This window comes from Bos taurus, chromosome 22 (assembly GCF_002263795.3).
Source record: "Bos taurus isolate L1 Dominette 01449 registration number 42190680 breed Hereford chromosome 22, ARS-UCD2.0, whole genome shotgun sequence".
NCBI classification, from domain to species: domain Eukaryota; kingdom Metazoa; phylum Chordata; class Mammalia; order Artiodactyla; family Bovidae; genus Bos; species Bos taurus.
Window position 1 is genome coordinate 941362 of NC_037349.1, and position 19449 is coordinate 960810.

Genomic DNA, 19449 nt, shown 5'->3' on the forward strand with positions numbered 1-19449 from the left:
GGGGAAGACAAGCTTGTGTGATGGTCATTTTGGTAGCCCATCTGAGCCCTGCAGAGCCATGCTGCTGAAGTTGCCATGGGTCCCTCCTCCTGGGGGCTGTGGCCCCCAGGCCCTGTATGTCTCTGGAGAGACATACGGATGGTCACAGATACCACCTGAAGACCTTTTCCTGAAATCATGGTGTCAGAGACAATACTGGTCACTGGTGGGAACTGTGGCATTTTACAAAGTGACACCTCCTGTGCTCACAGCAACTCACGGGCCTCTGTGCACCAGCTTCCCCCTAGCCGACCACTGAGCAGAACAAGCCGGGTGGTGGGCACCACAGCTGGGTAACCGCCAGCAGGACTTACCCTGGAAACAGCTGCATGTCACTGAATGCAAGTACCAAAGTGTATACGGACTTGCTTATAACTGGACATTCAGAGATTCTCCTGGCTTTTTCATTACAATAAAGCTCAGTCATGCAATCTCATCTGTAAGACACCGCCTGGTGGTCGCCCAGCTCACCTCACGCTCCTGCAGCAGCCGGCGCAGTGTGCGCTTGCGCACGATGTGGCGCCTGCGCATGAAGAGGCCGACGCTCAGGGCCAGCACCACCACCAGCAGCAGGCCGCCCACGATGCCCGTGGCAATGGACGGGATCTTGGGCCTGGCGGACACACAAGGGGGGTTGGTTTGTCATGTTGGCATGTCCTATATTTGCCATGTGTGTGGATGCTGTGACATCATTTAGAACTGTCTCAGTGCGATAGTGCACAGCTTGTCAAGGAGAAAGAGAGGCAGATTAATATTCCCAGGGCAGGTTTTCAACTTTCTTCAGTATAATAGCCTCCTCACCCCACCTTTTTGGATTTTTAAACTGGGTATCATTTGGACTTCTCGCTATGAAGAGTATGTTGTCGTCTGTTGATTAAGGGAACATAACTCGAAAAATAGCTGAGTCAGTCATGCTTTCCGCACGAATTTGTGTGTCTCCCCTGGGTGTCTCCACTCGTTAGAAGCACACCCTCCCCATGTGATGTCTGCTGGCCAGGCTGGACGGAGGGACCCTTTCAAAACTGTGGAGACTGCTTGAGGGATCCTGAACTTATAACATGGGATGAGAACCATGTGAAATGCTGCATGAATGTGTGGAGGAGTAAGGCAGGGACAGGATTTCCACACAGAGAGCAGAGTTGTCATAGATAAGTTAGGTCATTCTGCAGTCGTCCCCCCACCCCCACCCCCTTCCCCCACCAGGGGAGAGCAAACACCCAAAACTCACTGGGGAAAGAACTGTCTGAATGAGTAGATTCTGAATTTAGAATCTTTATAAAGCTATTGCTTTTCAAGCACCTGTGCCATCTGAGCTTCTGGCAAACTTTGTATTTTCAGGCAGTTAATGAATATCAAAGAATAATTAGTAGCACAATTTACACACAAAAAATGTGCCAGCATTCTTACAAATTTCTCCTAAGTGTCAAATGTACTTTATGTGAGTAGTACTTAGAACACATTCTTTTTAGCACATAAAAAAGTCATGTCTTGAGTTATACTATTCTCCTAGTTAATGTAGTTTGAATTAATGGGTTTTTACTATTTTGAAGGGGCCATTGAAAGGTAAAAGGAATAATTTTGTACAGAGTATATGTTCCATGGATAGTAAGGGTGGGTGAAAAGAGAAGAACAAATTGAAAGAATGAATATAACACAGGTCATTGGCTGGTTTCAGGGTGGTGATATGATGGAAAACCTCATTGCTAAGATACTGACTGCAGCATGAAGAGAGGCCAGGGCAGAGGGGAGTCGGAAAGGTGAGAAAGCATTACCCTTGCCCACAGAACTATTGGTTGTTTCTGGTCAGGTCATCACACATAAAGTGTCACACTTACCCTTTCTGTGGACAGCCTTCGAGACCTGGCCCTTCACAGCTGTAGGAATTGAAAGGTAAAGACACATTTCAATCATTTTATTTATCATTTTTTCTTGGAGAGTTTTTATTAAATCATAAGGTGACATGTGTCAAATTACTCTTAGACCATTAGAATCACAATGTGTCTCAATATTGCTTAATCATTTGTTTATCATGCATTTATTCATTTGTTCATTCACTCAGCAAGTAGTTTTGAGTGTCCAGTTTGTGATAGGGATTGAACAGAGTAGGCAGCCTCTGGTCTTTGTTATTGAAATGTTTTCATGTCTTACTTTTGACAGAGGTTCAGATACCTTACAGCTGGCTCTAGAACATCCATGTGGGCAGGAGGTGGAGGGATCTTGGCTCCCTCCTGGGAGCCATTTCCTGGGCCACACTGATTAAGGTGGGGGCAGACAAGTAACAATGTGCAGCTCAGGGCAGGGAAATGGGGATGATGGCAGACCCGGAAAGCCAGAAACTGGCTTCACCCTCTTCCACACAACTAAGATGTCATACACGAAGCATAGATAGCATTTGTCTTAACGCATCCCCTCAGCAGCTGGGTTCCCATTCTGGGGGGGCACCACCATCTGCTCTTCTGATTATAGGATGACGGATGAAAAGGCAGAATAAGTTGGTTTTGAAGTACAGCAATATTTGTCAATGCAAGACTGAATATTCAATAGCAAGATTGAATATTCCAGTTTGATGGAGAACACTAACATTCTTGGCCAGAGGAAAGATGAAGAAGCCCCGTTCAGGTGTGTGAACAGGATTTGTGCTTGTTTGATGTACACTGCCATATGGTTCTAGTCATTTTCTTCTTTTATTTTTTAAATTTATTTATTTTAATTGGAGGCTAATTACTTTACAATATTGTATTGGTTTTGCCATACATCAACATGAATTCTCCACGGGTGTACACATCATTTTCTATCTCATTCAAAGGGCTCTCATCTCTGCACTGTACTCCTCTTGGTCTTGAGGGTCTAAGACCCCTTTTCCATGGTGTCAGACAATGTAGTCTTGACCCTAAAAGCTTACAGACTTTCCTCCCTACACCAGACACAGGCTTCTCCTTTTCTCATAATCTGTTATCTCCTACAAAAACCATAATCGTCAAAGACAAAAAAAATCTGCTAATGGATGAACAGTATGAAAAGGCAAAAAGATATGACACTGAAGGATGAACGCCCCAGGTCGGTAGGTGCCCATTATGCTACTGGAGAAAAGTGGAGAAATAATACCAGAAAAAATGAAGAGACGGAGCCAAAGCAAAACAAAACAAAACAAAAAACACCCAGTTGTGGATGTGACTGATAATGGAAGTAAAGTCTGATGCTGTAAAGAGCAATATTACGTAGGAACCTGGAATGTCAAGTCCATGACTCAAGGTAAATTGGAAGTGGTCAAACAGGAGATGGCAAGAGCGAACATCAACATTTTAGGAATTAGTGAACTAAAATGGACTGGAATGGGTGAATTTAACTCAGATGACCATTATATCTACTACTGTGAGAAAGAATCCCTTAGAAGAAATGGAGTAGCCCTCCCAGTCAACAAGAGAGTCCAAAATGCAGTACTTGGATGCAATCTCAAAAATGACAGAATGATCTCTGTTCATTTCCAAGGCAAACCATTCAGTATCACTGTAATCCAAGTCTATGCCCCGACCAGTAATGCTGAAGAAGTTGAAGCTGAATGGCTCTATGAATACCTATAAGACCTTCCAGAACTAACACCCCAAAAAGATCCCCTCTTCATTATAGAGGACTGGAATGCAAACGTAGAAGTCAAGAGATACCTGGAGTAACAGGCAAGTTTGGTCTTTGAGTAAAAACTGAAGCAGGGAAACGGTTAACACAGTTTTGCCAAGAGAGTACACTGGTCATAGCAAGCACTCTCCCAAGAACACATGAGACTAGACTTTATATATGGATATCACCAGAAGGTCAATACCAAAATCACACTGATTATATTCTTTGCAGCCAGAGATGGAGAAGCTCTATACAGTCAGCAAAAACAAGACTGGGAGCTGACTGTGGCTCAGATCATGAGCTCCTTATTGCCAAATTCAGACTTAAATTGAAGAAAGTATGGAAAACCACTAGACCATTCAGATATGACCTAAATCAAATTGCTACAGTAGAAGTGACAAATAGATTCAAGGGATTAGATCTGATAGACAAGAGTGCCTGAAGACTTATGGATAGAGGTTCATGACATCGCACAGGAGGCAGTGATCAAGACCATCCCCAAGAAAAAGAAATGCAACAAGGCAAAATGGTTGCCTGAGGAGGCCTTAGAGAATAGTTAGAAAAGAAGAGAAGTGCAAGGCAATGGAGTAAAGATATACCCATTTGAATGCAGAGTTCCAAAGAATAACAAGGAGAGATAAAAGCCTTCTTCAGTGATCAATGCAAAGAGATAGAGGAAAACAATAGAATGGGAAAAACTAGAGATCTCTTCAAGAAAATCAGAGATACCAAGGGAACATTTCATGCAAAGATGGGCACAATAAGGACAAAAATGGTATGGACCTAACAGAAGCAGAAGATACTACGAAGAGGTGGCAAGAATACACAGAACTATACAAAAAAGATCTTCATGACCCAGATAACTTTGATGGTGTGGTAACTCACCTAGACATCCTGGAATGCAAAGTCAAGTGGGCTTTAGGAAGGATCATTATGAACAAAGCTAGTGGAAATGATGGAATTCCAGCTGACCTATTTCAGATCCTACAAGATGATGCTGTGAAAGTGCTGCACTCAATATGCCAGCAAATCTGGAAAACTCACAGTGGCCACAGGACTGGAAAGGGACAGTTTTCATTCCAATCCCAAAGAAAGGCAATGGCAAAGAATGCTCAAAGTATGGCACAATTGCACTTGTCTCATCCACTAGCAAAGTTAATGCTCAAAATTCTCCAAGCCAGGCTTCAACATTACATGAACCGGGAAATTCCAGATGTTCAAGCTGGATTTAGAAAAGGCAGAGGAACAAGAGATCAAATTGCCAACATCCATTGGATCATTGAAAAAGCAAGAGAGTTCCAAAAAAACATCTACTTCGGCTTTATTGACTATGCCAAAGCCTTTGACTGTGTGATCAGTCACAGATCAACAAACTGGAAAATTCTTAAACAGATGGGACTACCAGACCACCTTACCTGCCTTCTGAGAGATCTGTATGCAGGTTAAGAAATAACAGCTAGAACTGGACATGGAACAACAGACTGACAGACTGGTTCCAAATGGGGAAAGGAGTACGTCAAGGTTATATATGATCACCCTACTTATTTAACTGATATGCAGAGTACATCATGCTGAATGCCAGGCTGGATGAAGCACAAGCTGGAATCAAGATTTACAGGAGAAATATCAAAAACCTCAGATACACAGATGACACCACCCTTATGGCAGAAAGTGAAGAAGAAGTGAAGAGCCTCTTGATGAAAGTGAAAGAGGAGAGAGAAAAAGTTGTCTTAAAGCTCAACATTCAGAAAACTAAGATCATGGCACCCAGTTGCATCTTCATGGCAGATTGATGGGGAAACAATGGAAACAGTAAAAGACTTTATTTTTCTGGGCTTTAAAATCACTGCAATGGTGACTTCAGCCATGAAATTAAAAGACACTTGCTCCTTGGAAGAAAAGCTGTGATCAACCTAGATAGCATATTAAAAAGCAGAGACATTACTTTGCCAACAAAGGTCTGTCTAGTCAAAGCTATGGTTTTTCCAGTAGTCATTACGGATGTGACAGTTGGACAATAAAGAAGCTGAGCGCTGAAGAATTGATGCTTTTGAACTGTGGTGTTAGAGTTAGAGTTAGACTCCAGCCTAAAGGAAAGCAGTCCTGGATATTCATTTGAAAGACTGATGCTGAAGCTGAGACTCCACTACTTTGGCAATCTGATGTGAAGAACTGACTCATTTGAAAAGACCCTGATGCTGGGAAAGATTAAAGGCAGGAGGAGAAGGGGATGACAGAGGATGAGAGGGTTGAATGGCATCACCAACTCGATGTACATGAGTTTGAGTAAGTGTCAGGAGTTGGTGATGGACAGGGAAGCCTGGTGTGCTGCAGTCCATGGGGTTGCAGAGTTGGCCACGAATGAGCGACTGAACTGAACTGAACGGATGACCATTCAATATATCCCTCCTCACTAGTGTTTTTATATTTTCCCATTATGCCTGTCAGTCTCCAGAAAGTAAAAAAATGGGAACTCTATGCAAAGTGGTGCAAACTGGAACTGCAAACTTTGGACAAGAAGCAGGTTTCATGCAGCTTCTGAAAGTGCTGCTGGGAAACCTACTGGGTTTCTAGCAAGAAGTTACTGAGAAGAGATACTCACAGTCAGAGCTTAGCCTTTGCATTTGAAGAGATGATGGACGAGGGCAATGACAGGACAGGTGTGGTAAGAGGGGATGATCTGAGTATCAGAGGATTAAGAGGTCCATGAGAAAGCTGATGGTGCCCTGCATAAGTCTATAGAAATGATTGTCAAATATCAGGCAAAAGAGGCTGCATCATGCTATCATTTAATTTAGTCAGAAAAATTACTGCTTGTCTGTCTCCCATTTATTTTTTGTTACATGTAATTAAAATTGGCAAAATGTTATATTATTTAGTTTTTTGGCATAAAATTTCAAAGAAACCTTTCCCTGTTACCTTATTATAAAATATGGTTCCATTCAACAGTGGATGGCCTTTGAGTTTCCTGACCCATTCCCTTGGGTAACCAGACCTCCCCTGTGGGAACAGGATGGCTTCTTGAAGCAGGTATGCTCTCATAACCTGGGCTCTGTGACTGCAGGCTAATGACTCCAGAGCCCAAGTGTTGCTTTAGCAATACAAATGGAAAAGCAGTGAGCCTGCTCTGAGACATCAATGAGACTATCTGTTTGATGATGCTGTATTCATCATAGATACACAATAAAAGACATGGTTTCTTATTTCCCCTTATCCTATCAATATTTTTCCATATTTAAAAAATTAAACCCATTTTTTTATCAAATAATTCTTTTGGATGAAGATACAGATAGTAATAACAAGATTACATAAAACTACATGCTTTTCTATCAGTGATACATGTTCACAGACACATACATAAATACAGTTATTTCCAAAAGACAGAAAAAAATAGGAAACATATATTTTATGGGTAATATCATTCTATTTAAGAGAATCTGTTCCAAAATTCCTTATTATGGAGAAATATGAAAAAAATAGATTGAGTGAGAAACTAGCAAACTATCATTTATATCATGCTTTGTAGAGTTTTCAAATTACTCAATATAACAGCATGTTGATACACCCAAAGGGAAAAATATTAAAAATCTTTAAATTTCTGTCAAGGAGGGGTCTGGTAAAATTCAAAATTCATTCTGGATTAACAAAAATAGTTCAAAAGTAGGAATAACTATAGGTAACTGTAGATAACTGTTTCTTTAACAAGATAGTAACTCACAGTAATAGCAAATAATGTTCTTAATGGTGATTTATTATAGCCATTCCCACAATCATCAGATATAAAACTCAGATATCCACTACTATTGTATCTGACATTATTCTAGAAATTCTGGCCTTTGTAATATGATTTGAAACTTTTGGAAAAGAGATGAAGATACCATTACTGGAGACAATATGATTGTTTTCCCAGAAACTTCAAGAACATGAACTAAAACATTAATTTCAAAGGAAGTTCAATAAAGACCATCAATATGAGATGACTATACACCTCCACCAAAACAATCAAAAGCTATCTTATATATTAGAAATAATAAATTAGAAGATATACTCTAAGTAAGGACCATTTCACAACAGCAAATGTAATACAGACAGAACATGAAAGAACAAAACTGTAAAACTTAACTGAAGAATATCTGAATTTATGAAGAATAAAAAAGAAATTTTATTTCTTCATAAAATAATTTATGAAGAAATTATCATTTCCTGACTGGAAATACAAAATATTATAAAAATGTTAGCCCTAGCCAAATTAACTTACTGGTTTTAGTGGGGATTTTGGATGTTAAACTTGGTAAAATACTCCAAGTCACTTGGAACACACCAATAGGCTAGCCTAACATTAGAGGGGGAAGAAAATCACATGTAAACGGCATAGGAGATCCCTAGGCTTCCTACTTGTTGCTGGGATTACTCTTCAGTCACCCAGGACTGAAACTTCTGGACCACAGGGTCATGGAAAGATGGTGCCCTTCCATTTACCCCTGTAACAGCTGAAACTGAAGAAGGTTAAATGATGGAAATTGACCAGGGTACAAGTCATTTCCAAATCACTTGTCTCCAGGCCCAGACTCCTCCATATTTGCTGTTGTTCAGTCGCTTAGTTGCCTCTGACTCTTTGTGACTCTATGGACTGCAGCACACCAGGCTTCTCTGTCCTTCACTATCTCTTGAGTTAGGAATGCCATCCAACCACCTCATCCTCTGTCACCCCTTTCTCCTCCTGCCCTCAATCTTCCCCAGCATCAGGGTCTTTTCCAATGGGTCGGCTCTTTGCAACTGGTGGCCAAAGTACAGGAGGTTCAGCTTCAGCAGCAGTCCTTTCAGTCAATATTCAGGATTAATTTCCCTTAGGAATTGACAAATCCCCAAGGTTTGATCTCCTTGCTGTCCAAGGGACTTTCAAGAGTCTTCTCTTACACCACCATTCAAAGGCATCAGTTCTTCAGCACTCAGCCTTCTTTATGGTTCAGCTCTCACATCCGTACATGACTACTGGAAAAACTATAGCTGTGACTATATAGACCTTTCAGCAAAGTGATCTCTGCTTTTTCATACACTGTCTAGGTTGGTCATAGCTTTGATTCCAAGGAGCAAGCATCTTTTAATTTCAGGGCTTCAGTCACCGTCTGCAGTGATTTTGGAGACCAGAAAATAAAATTTGTCACTCTTTCCATTTTTTCCCTATCTATTTGCCATGAAATGATGGGGCCAGATGCCATGATTTTCATTTTCTGAATGTTGAGTTTTAAGCCAACCTTTTCACTCTCCTGTTTCACTTTCATCAAGAGGCTCTTTAGTTCCTCTTCCCTTTCTGCCATTAGGGTGGTGTTATCTGCAAATCTGAGGTTATTGACATTTCTCCTGGCAATCTTGATTCCACTGTGAGCTTCATCCAGCCTGGCATTTCTCATGATGTACTCTGCATGCAAGTTAAATAAGCAAAGTGACAATATACAACCTTGATGTACTCCTTTTCCAATTTTGAACCAGTTCATTGCTCCATGTCCAGTTCTAATTGTTGCTTCTTGACCTGCATACAGGTTTCTCAGAAGTAGGTAAGGTGGTCTGGTGTTCCCATCTCTTTCAGAATTTTCCACAGTTTGCTTTGATCCACATAGTCAAAGGCTTTAGTGTAGTCAATGAAGCAAAAGTAGATGTTTTTCTGGAATTCTCTTGCTTTTTCTATGATCCAGTGGATGTTGGCAATTTGATCCCTGGTTCCTTTGCTTTTTAGCTTGTACATCTGGGAGTTCTTGGTTCACATACTTTTGAAGCTTGAAAGATTTTGAGCATTACGTTGCTAGCATGTGAAATGAGTGCAATTGTGCAGTGGTTTTTGGAGAAGGAAATGGCAACCCACTCCAGTGTTCTTGCCTGGAGAATCCCAGGGATGGGGGAGCCTGGTGGGCTGCCATCTATGGGGTCACAAAGAGTCGGACACAACTGAAGTGACTTAGCAGAGCAGCAGTGCAGTGGTTTGAACATTCTTGGGCATTGTTTTTCTTTGGGAAAACAACTGGAAAACTGACTTTTTCCAGTCCTGTGGCTGTTGCTGAGTTTTCCAGATTTGCTGGCATATTGAGTGCAGCACTTTAACAGCGTCATCTTTTAGGATCTGAAATTGCTCAGCTGGAATTCCATCACCTCCACTAGCTTTGTTCCTAGTGATGCTTCCTAAGGCCCACTTGACTTCACACTCCAGGATGTCTGGCTCTAGGTGAGTGATCACACCATCGTGATTATCTGGGTCATTAAGACCATTTTTGTACATACAAATACAGTTAAAATATTTGGACATATTTGGAAAATTTTCAAGACTCTTGATTTTTGGAAGTCTCATTGGAAGGTTCTGCATCCCTTCAGGACACTAATCATTATCACAATCACAATTGTCACCCTCACTACCGCCAACACTGGCTCCAGCACTGCTTATGAACATCATAACCACCACCGACAGCCCCACGCCTCCTTTTGTGCAGTCCTTGATTGAGCACGCATGTGTTCCAGGCACCATTTAAGTACATTACGTGTATTAAGATCACAGAAATCCTGTGAGCAATGCAGTAGTATTAACCTAATTTATAGATGAGAAAAGTGAGGCACAGACAGGGTGATACACTTTCGAAAGCCCACAGAGCTAGTAAGAGATGGCTCTGGAGAAGAGTAACGGTTCTAAATGAGGTTGAGGACTGAGAGATAGAAGGGAATATGAAATATATATGAGAACTCAACTTTTCCTTCTGATTTCTAGAAGTAGTCTAGTTTCATTGCCAAATTTATCATTTTAGTAAACAAGATACAAATGTTCAGAGTGCTTCAGCTAACTGTAGTGAAAAAAAAAGCTTCTTTAAGGAACATTCTAGGCAATGTTATCTTCCATTAATTGTAAAACAGTAAGGATTCCCACAGGAATCCCAGTCATCTGGAAAGATGTGTAGAAACCTTTGAGGATAGGGTAGGACCTCGTGTTCATCCCAGCTGTCCCTTACCCTTGTTTGCACTTGTTGGCACAGCAGAACAGAGCCCTGGGATGATGCACACCTGGAGATGCTGAGAGGCTTTCTGGTGAGCACCGTTACCTCCCGTGAGATTTCACTGCTGCTGCCATGGCCGTAGGGCCAGAACACCCGGAGGACCTGACTCTAATACAAAGCTCTGTACTTTACCGCCTGCACAGTTTGGAAAATGTTTTCAGTTTATGAGTCTGCATTTTCTCTTGCAGACCCAGAGTTCCCTGACTCACCCATAGGTGCAGTTGGGGTGGCACAGGAGACACACGTGGTTGGCATCTGCAAACTTCCAGATCAGGGTGCCATTCTCTCCCGCGACTCCAGCAGGGCAGGTCTTGACGCAGTGAGGGCCATCAATGTAGTGGGCGCACTTTACACAGTTGCCTGGTCCCTGCACCGAGGCAGAAAAACCATTTCATAAATCAAATATTTATGTATGTGTCTTTCAGAATGAAGTAACTTTTTACTTAAAATATATATCACGAAAAAAAGTCAAACAATGTAGAAATGCTTCAAGGGGACGAATTCTTCTCTGACTGTGTCTTGCCTGATGTGACCACTGTTAACAGGTGAGAATAAAGCCTTCCTGACTTTAAATGTGTATTGTATATGAAAACATAAAAGAAACTGAACTGGGTGTTTTACTTGACTTTACTTCATACCTTGTGGGCATTTTTCCTTGTTAAAACACTGATTGGCCTACGTGTGTATTTACATCCTTATCATTCAGATGGGCTTCCTAGGGGCTTCTGTGGGAAGCTGTGCTTGCCAAGGCAAAGCTAAGCAAACCCACACCTGCGTTTCCCCAGTGTTGAGAAGGTGGCAGGTGGAAACACAGTGGCTGCATAATTAACTGTGCTGTGCTAAATTTGGTTCTGTTTGTTAAACTTGTCGATACATTAGGGCTGCCTGGGTTGCATCCACACACTTCACAAGGGCTGAAGTAAGGTGGCTAGGGAGGGTCTGCCTGTTGGCTAAGCACCCTTATGTCTCAAAGACTGAATGTTCCCAGAGCGAGAACAATCAGATGACTAAGTCAATCAACAGCACCAATCATTTTATTTCACTGATGAAAAGTTAACCCAACACTAACCTAAAAACCAGTGGTTTACTTTGTAACCAGCTATTTTGGCAGCTTGTACCTCAAAACCTTATCATCATCTGTCTGATTCAGAGAACTTCTGAAAAGCATTTTCCATCAGTAGATTTAGATATGACTGTTGCAGCTCAAATTCAAATAGAGCTCCTCATATAAGTAATACTGAGAATTAACAATGTGAACACATTGGTGTGAGAGGGATTTTCATTCTCACTTACACTCTCTAAAATATTACTGAACATGTAGATATGAAACTGAATTTTGAAAATTTTTCTATGTGATTTAAAAAACCTCCTTCAAATAACTTTAAACTACTGTTAAATAAGAATGTGGCAACGTTTGATTAAGATGATAAAGCGGTGGTGGCAGGTGGCAGGAACAGTGAAGGCTGGCTGTCAGTGCACCCTGTTCATAGGGCCCTGATCTGTGGTCTGAGACCAGGCACCACCGTGTGCGTCTGGGGGTTGGACACAGAAGATGAGTGCCCGAGCCAGCCAGGCCACATGCTGACCTCCCCTCAGTCACAGCCCCTGATGGCTGTGAGATGGGACGGGATGGGCCCGAGTGTGGGGAGTGGGCTGGACGGCGGTCTAGCAGCCACAGGGTGATGGTGGTGGGTTACCCTTGCGGGTCTGCAGCTGATGCGCGGGGGTAACATCAAACATGCTGCTTACGCGTCCAGTGCAGGTCACGTTCATGGCCTGGGGCAGGCATTCTGGATGGCACTGCACACACTCGGAGTTCTCCACGAATTCTCTGGGCTCTCTGACAGGAGGAAGACAGGAAACTGGTCAGTGCCATCCCTACAGACCCTGCTTCCAAATGCTGTCTGGGTTCACCTGTCTGAAGGTTCAGGTGACACCAACCACCTCTCTTAGAAAGACAAAACAATTTTATGTAAAAGTCAAACGTCTGGGAAAGTAGGACTATACTGTAATTTAATAAAGTGATTCTGTCAGCTGAATCTTTAGTCATCTTCTCCTAGAACAAAGCATAAGCTTCATTTACGATCAAAACAGCTTCTCTACATTTTTTCTACAGGCACAGTCTCTGAATATTAGATAAGCCAACACATGGGAGAAAAGAAGATAATAGTCCTTAAAAGGCACCCCCTCCTATATCAGATTTATGGATATTTAAGTTACGCTGCAAAGAAATGGTAACTAGATCAATACCTGGGAAAGGGAAAGAGAGCTATTAAAGTTTCCTTAATGATTATTACTAAAAACAGTAAGAATGGAACACAGGTATCAAGTATTTTGCTTGGACTATTTTAACCATTCCTCAAAAATGGATAGAGTGGGACTTCCCTGGTGGTCAAGTGGAGAGAAATCTGCCTGCCAATGAAAGGGACACGGGTTCAATCCCTGATCCGGGAAGATTCCACATGGCACAGAGCAACTAAGCCCATGAGCCACAACTGTGGAGCCTGCACACTGCAGCTCCTGAAGTCCGTGCCCTAGAGCCTGTGCGCGGCGACAAGAAAAGCCACCGCAGGGAAAAGCTGAGCAACACCACGAGAAAGCAGGCCCCACGCTTTGCAACTAGAGAAAGCCCGTGCACAGCAGTGAAGACCCAGTGCAACCACAAAGTAAATAATTAAATACTTGAGAAGCTGATGCTTGACTGAAAGGACATGGTAGATGTGGGCAGCTCTTAAGACTACTGGGAGTTAACTAGGCAGTGAACAAGAAGTGTGCACACCCAAAGATATGTTCCGTGAGTCCTCTCAGGCAGTCAGCGTCAATTAAACCAAAAGAGCCACATGACTTTTCCCTGTGCTGCTTCTTGAGTCACCACACGCAGTATAGGGGCCAGTTTTGCAAACAGAGAAGGTGCTGCTGGACACCAGGATCCTCTAATAGGAAGACCCAGGCACCACTGCCAAGGTTATTTTAATTACCTTGTTGCTTCAAAGAGAAAAATGTTGAAAGTGTTAGTTTTGTCCGACTCTTTGCAACCCCATGGACTGTAGCCTACCAGGCTCCTCTGTTCATGGGATTCTCCAGGCAAGAATACTGGAATGGGTAGCCATTCCCTTCTCCAGGGGATCTTCCTTATCCAGGACCTAACCCGGGTCTACCACACTGCAGGCAAATTCTTTACCATCTGAGCCACTAGGGAAGCCCCTTCAGAGAGACCTGAACACTGAAAATGTGAGCTCAGCATCTGCTTGCAGCCGTAAGGATTACACCAGTGTTTCTTACTTATTGAAACAATACTATTGATTATGCAAATTACTCTGTTAGGTTAATGAGCCTATCAACTAAAGGAGTCCTGTGGAATTGAATTCATCCTGCTTTGAGTATTTAGTTAGTTGAGCTGAGCTGTAGTTCAAGCCCTGATAGTGAAACAGAAAGGAAAATTTCCTAGAGCTATCTGTAACTCCTATCTTCTTCTTTACCATAAAATTTCTCTTTTTCTTTATTTTTAAAAAATTGCCTCTTCCAGTTGCTATCCTTACATTTTGTTTTCCTGTTAGTTTATTTTCATCACTATTTGAGATCATTCAAAGCCTTACTCAATATCAAAATTCCCATAGAATCAACAGACTGTACTTTTTATTGACTGCAATAAATTCAACAAATGTTATACAAACTGTTTATTTCTTTGTCCAAGGTTCTATTTAAAGTTATTTGCACTGTTCAGTGTGTCTTGAACATAAACAAAAACTAACCTGGAGCTGTGTTTTGACACAGCAGGAATGCCGTGCTACAAGGATACGACTAATGGCCATGGTCTTGGTCATCTGAACCATGGAAGACTGTTCTGTTTGTCTTGGGAACTTTGTGTAGCTTAGAAAAATAAATTTCCAGATAAAGAGACTCTATAAATTGGGTTGGATTAAGTAATGAAAAATGTATTTTCATTTCCTTTTGTGATTAACAATTATCAACAGGGCTTCACGGGTAGTCGAGTGGTCTGCCTTGCAACGCAGGGGATACCAGTTCGATCCCTGGTCTGGAAAGATCCCACATGCTGTGAAGCAGCTCAGCCTGTGTACCACAATGACTGAGCCGGAGCTCTGGAGCCCGTGCTCTGCAACAACAGATGCCACCGTGAAGAGTAGCCCCTGCTTCTTGCAACTAAAGAGTAGCCCCTGCTTCTTGCAACTAAAGAGTAGCCCCTGCTTCTTGCGAGCAGCAACGGAGACCTAGCACAACCAAAAACAATGAACTAACTAAATAAATCTACACACACACACACACACACACACACACACACACAAAACAATTGTCAACAAACAAAAAGGAAAAGAAAATTAACTATACACTTATAAAACAATCCTAAGTCTTATTTTTTAATCAAAACAAAGCAATTGAAAAAAAAAAAAACTCTTACCCCTCTAGAATGTTGCACTTTCCCACACACTCCTTGCCACGACTGAAGTTCTGGCAGGACATGCAGTATTTGGGTCCAGGTCCCCAGCAGCCCTCTGATGAGCACAGCGGGTGACAGATGTGGCCTGCGGCCTCTGAGAATACAGGGTGAGTCCCATGGTCAGACAAGGAACAGTGGCCATAAATACACCAGTGCCCCCGGGAGAAGCAGTGACACGAGGGCCTCCAGAGGCCCGGCACAAGTCCCCTTTGCCCTGCTGGGTGCCAAGCATATCTAGATGGAGCTTGTCAGAGCTGCAGGAGCAGAAAGCGTGAGGGTCCTTGTCATGCGTGTACGGGACACAGAACCAGGAAGACACCCAGAACTTCACCAATTCTCTTAATTGCACTATGGTGTGAGAATCATTATTGCCTCCATTTCATCGATGAGGAAGATAAAGCCCAAAGATTTAAGTAAACTGATGAATGCCTCAAAGCTAGGAAGGGCTCAAGCCGGGATATGAACTTGGCTCTGCTTCTACCGGTGGCCAGGATCTCAGCACAGGGGCAGGCACCACTTCAAAAGCTGACTATGGCTGTGAACTCGGATCTGGAAATGCCAGTGTGAAATGTTCACCCCATTCCTCTGCGTCTGTGTGTGTGTGTGTGTATAAGAATGTGTTTAGTCATTGGGGATGAAATGAGTAGGGAGGAACACACAGCTAAAATGCCATAATCAATACTAAATTTTGTTCTGTAAATTACTAATAACTGATGGCCTAGACTTCAAGGCAGATTTATCCTATGAGATGAGAATTATCTAGAAAAAAATCTGATGAACGTCACAAAAGAATATACACATTTCCCTTAATTTGCTTCTTAGGAATGTAAAAAGTAATTTAAATGTTTGGGAGTAGCCTTTCAATATTCTAAATCAAAATAAATGACCTGTTAGAACCATCTCCACAATCAACCAAAGTGATTACTCACTGCACTGTTTTTCACTCCTGTTGTTTAAAATTTTGGTTTTCTGAGTTGAGGTCCCAAAAAGTTTTTTCCAGCGTATTGTATCTGCATAGCACAAGTTTCGATTTCCTGAAATTATCACATCACCATCACTTATCTCCTTGAGGGAGCGTAATCCCAAAGATGTTATATCCAGGCCGACAACCGCAAGAGAAAACTGGCCACTAAGGTGAAGAGAAAAAAAATAATATTGTGAAAAATTATGACAGCATAGTATCAACAAAAACGTTTTTCTGTACCACTTTAGATTTACTACTGCCTTCCGGTTTGTAGTCATGTAAGTCATGTTATGGAAGGTCTGTACTGCAACTTTGGAAAATTGCAAGTGTTTTTAAAGTTCCTCCAGGGAAAAGTTAGTTCCTTGTTCATTTAATATCTCTAACTCTAGTGGCAGACTAGGGGTTGAATAATTTATTAATATCATTATTTCATTTACTGCATTTTAACTTTGCTTGGCAATTGAGAATACGTTAACTTTTCAAATATCCAAATATACTTAAAAAATCATAGATTCAGCTTTCCATCCGTCCACCTACCATCCATCCATCTATTAATCCATTTATTGAACAAATATTTGAGGTAATATGTGACTAATTTTATTCTAATTCTAGGTTAAGTGTGTGCTTCTTGCTCTCAAAAAACCCTTTGTTACTGATGATACAATCATTTTTAACCCAGTACCATGAGAGTGGTGATGAGGGGACCACAGAGGCAAAGAGCAGGGTTCACCTAAACAAGTCTGAGGAAGGGTCTCTGGAAGAGGTGATGCCTGATCATCAGGACCTCCAGAGCAGGAGCCATGATATTTTCTTCACTACCCAACCCTGTGCTAGGTTCCTACAAGGTGACCAGGACGTGTTCATCACATGACCAGATGGAAGTTATTCTCACTAAAGGGAAGGAAGTCTTCCACACAGAGGAGCACGTGACAGGCACTGAGAGTCACATGCTGCTGCTGGAGCAGAAAGGTGGGACGGGGTCTGGGAAGGGAGAAGAGGCCAGAGCCTGGACCACTGTGGACACCACGTGGAGGAGGCTCTTGTTTGCAATGACGGGAAACCACAGGAAGGAGATGTGCATTGTTAGGAAGCTCACTAAACACCGAGGTGGGAAACAGACCAGTTGAGACAGCACTGAATAGAGAGGCTGATGATGAAGGCACGAGATGAGAAAATGTAAAGTGTAATCGGGAAATTCCTTTCTCCTTGCTTCTCTTTCTCTGCCCACTCTTTCCTCTCTGTGTCCCCCCCACAGTGTGACTCCTGTGTATTCGACTGCACCCCTGCTTTTAGGAATCCCTTCCCTTAGCCATGCTCAGGGGAGCCACGCCAGTGGGGACAAAGCTGAAGTCCTCCCTGCAGGGAGGTCTGGCAGGGGTCACACTTCCCCAGGAGGAACTGTGTATCATTGGGCTTCTCAGCAAATGTTATAAATTTAAAAAAAAAAAAAAAAAAAGTCAGTTTTATGTTTAAAACCCTAAAACTAAGCTGAGAGGTACATGCTAGTCACCCAAGAAAACTGACCTAAGTCTCTCATCTCTATATGAACTTTGGTCAAAAGAAGTATTCCTGAGAACTCAGGGCACAGGGCCTTTCTGGGAAATGATATTAGCTGCATGTTTAGCATCAGAGATGCAAAGCTGGAATGATTTCTGGAAAGGGATGCTTATTTTACATTCACTGTATTCTGATTTTCTTTAATACTCACAGTATTATGTAGCCCTCTCAGGTGTCCATTATGAGAAACAGTTCTCAAAACCAGGTATTTTCCAAGGCAGGTTTGAACAGAGCATCCCAAACTTTGCCTTACCACAAAATTCATTATTACCCTTATTATGTTAAAGATGCTTGTGTGTGTGTGTGCACGCGCATATGTGTGTGCCCATGTGCATGTGTGTGTGTCTGTGTGCTGGAGCTGGAAAAGTGGAAATCCTGAAAGACATGCTCAGTGCCTCTCAGGTCCCCTGAAATGAGGTGCTGATGAGGACTGGTAGCCTTAGTGCTATTCTTGCCAAAAGTACAAAACCTCAACCAAATCAGGAGAAAACACTGGCCATCCTACAAATGCCTGACCAGTACTTTTCAAAAGCCACGAAAGACAAGGAAGACAGAGGAACTATCATGAACAGCAGGGGACTAAGGATTCGTGACTGTCCCTTGCAGTGTGGGCTGACCAGAACACAAAAAGTGTTTGCGGAAAACTGGCGAGATCCAAGAAAGTCTGCAGTTCAGTTACAGCCATGCTGATGATGCAGGGTGTCACCATCGGGGGAGCCAGGTGAGGGTGTGTGGGGACTTTCTGTAGTGTCTCTGCAGCACTTCAGTAGCTTTTACCTCAAAAGAAAAGACTCTACAAGTCTTTGGCTGGGGCCCACTTACTGCTGCTTCGTTCTGCCACGTATGATTTCCAGGTTCTCAAAAGCATGGAGGTCAGTCCTGTTTTCGGGCCAGGCCTGAATCAGCAAAAACCCTACAAAGCAGTAGGAAAGTTCAGACACATACCACTTAGAAATTTCTATTTTGTATGAGACATTATTTGGAGAAGGAAATGGCAACCCACTCCAGTATTCTTGCCTGGAAAATCCCATGGATGGAGGACCCTGGAGGCTATAGCCCATGGGGTCACAAAGAGCCGGACACGACTGAGCAACTAGCACACTTAGTGATTACACACCTGTTATTTCTTTTACAGTTCTTAGAATGTCCAGTTCTTTCGGGTCCAGAGGTGCAGTACGTGTGAAGGAGTCACTGAAACAAGTAACAGAGCCGTCAGTAACAACCTGCCGTGAACAGAGCAGAGTCTATTTTTCTCTGGTATACCAGTAACTTGATCTTTACTTACCCCCTAAATGCTACTGGCAGGATATGAAGATCTCCACTGATGGATGTGCAGTTTCTGAAGTGTTTAATGTTTGTAGCATTTATGGAAAGTGTGTCTTTAAACTCACCGATTCCTATTCCGTTACAAACTGTAAAGAGAGGTGTTTATTCCATTCACATGTATTGAATTAGTAAGAGCTGTGGTCCCTCAGGCAGACGGGAGCAGAAAGAGAAGTGCAGCCGCGGGAACCGTCGCTGGCGTGCTATCTTTCATCCCCTCAGCAAACACTGCCAGGCTCGCCAGGGACCAGGGGCCATGGCAGGGTGTGAGGCTGCAGTGCAGGAGACGCTGCCTGTCCTCACTGAACTTGCCTTCTCCTCCTCAATTTTCCCCACCTGGGCCAGAGTCCAGTTGCCCCGGAGGACTCCAGCTCCTTCTACACTACAGCTGCCCCCTGGGCTGTTGGTACCGCACGGGGATCACGCGTGTGCCCCCACTAAACCCTCAATGCCTTCCCTTG

General features: G+C 42.7%; 1 protein-coding gene across 1 annotated transcript in view; it reads right to left on the minus strand.

The window, feature by feature from the left end:
• The window catches only part of EGFR (epidermal growth factor receptor), a 217481-nt gene that overhangs the window by 37297 nt on the left and 160735 nt on the right, over nt 1–19449 (minus strand). The window contains exons 9-17 of the mRNA XM_002696890.6: nt 18951–19077; nt 18783–18856; nt 18488–18578; nt 16074–16273; nt 15106–15238; nt 12438–12528; nt 10898–11055; nt 1875–1913; nt 511–652 (exon numbers count right to left, since the gene is read on the minus strand). Coding sequence (XP_002696936.2) covers nt 511–652; nt 1875–1913; nt 10898–11055; nt 12438–12528; nt 15106–15238; nt 16074–16273; nt 18488–18578; nt 18783–18856; nt 18951–19077 — 1055 coding nt within the window. The remainder of the gene's footprint in view (nt 1–510; nt 653–1874; nt 1914–10897; nt 11056–12437; nt 12529–15105; nt 15239–16073; nt 16274–18487; nt 18579–18782; nt 18857–18950; nt 19078–19449) is intronic.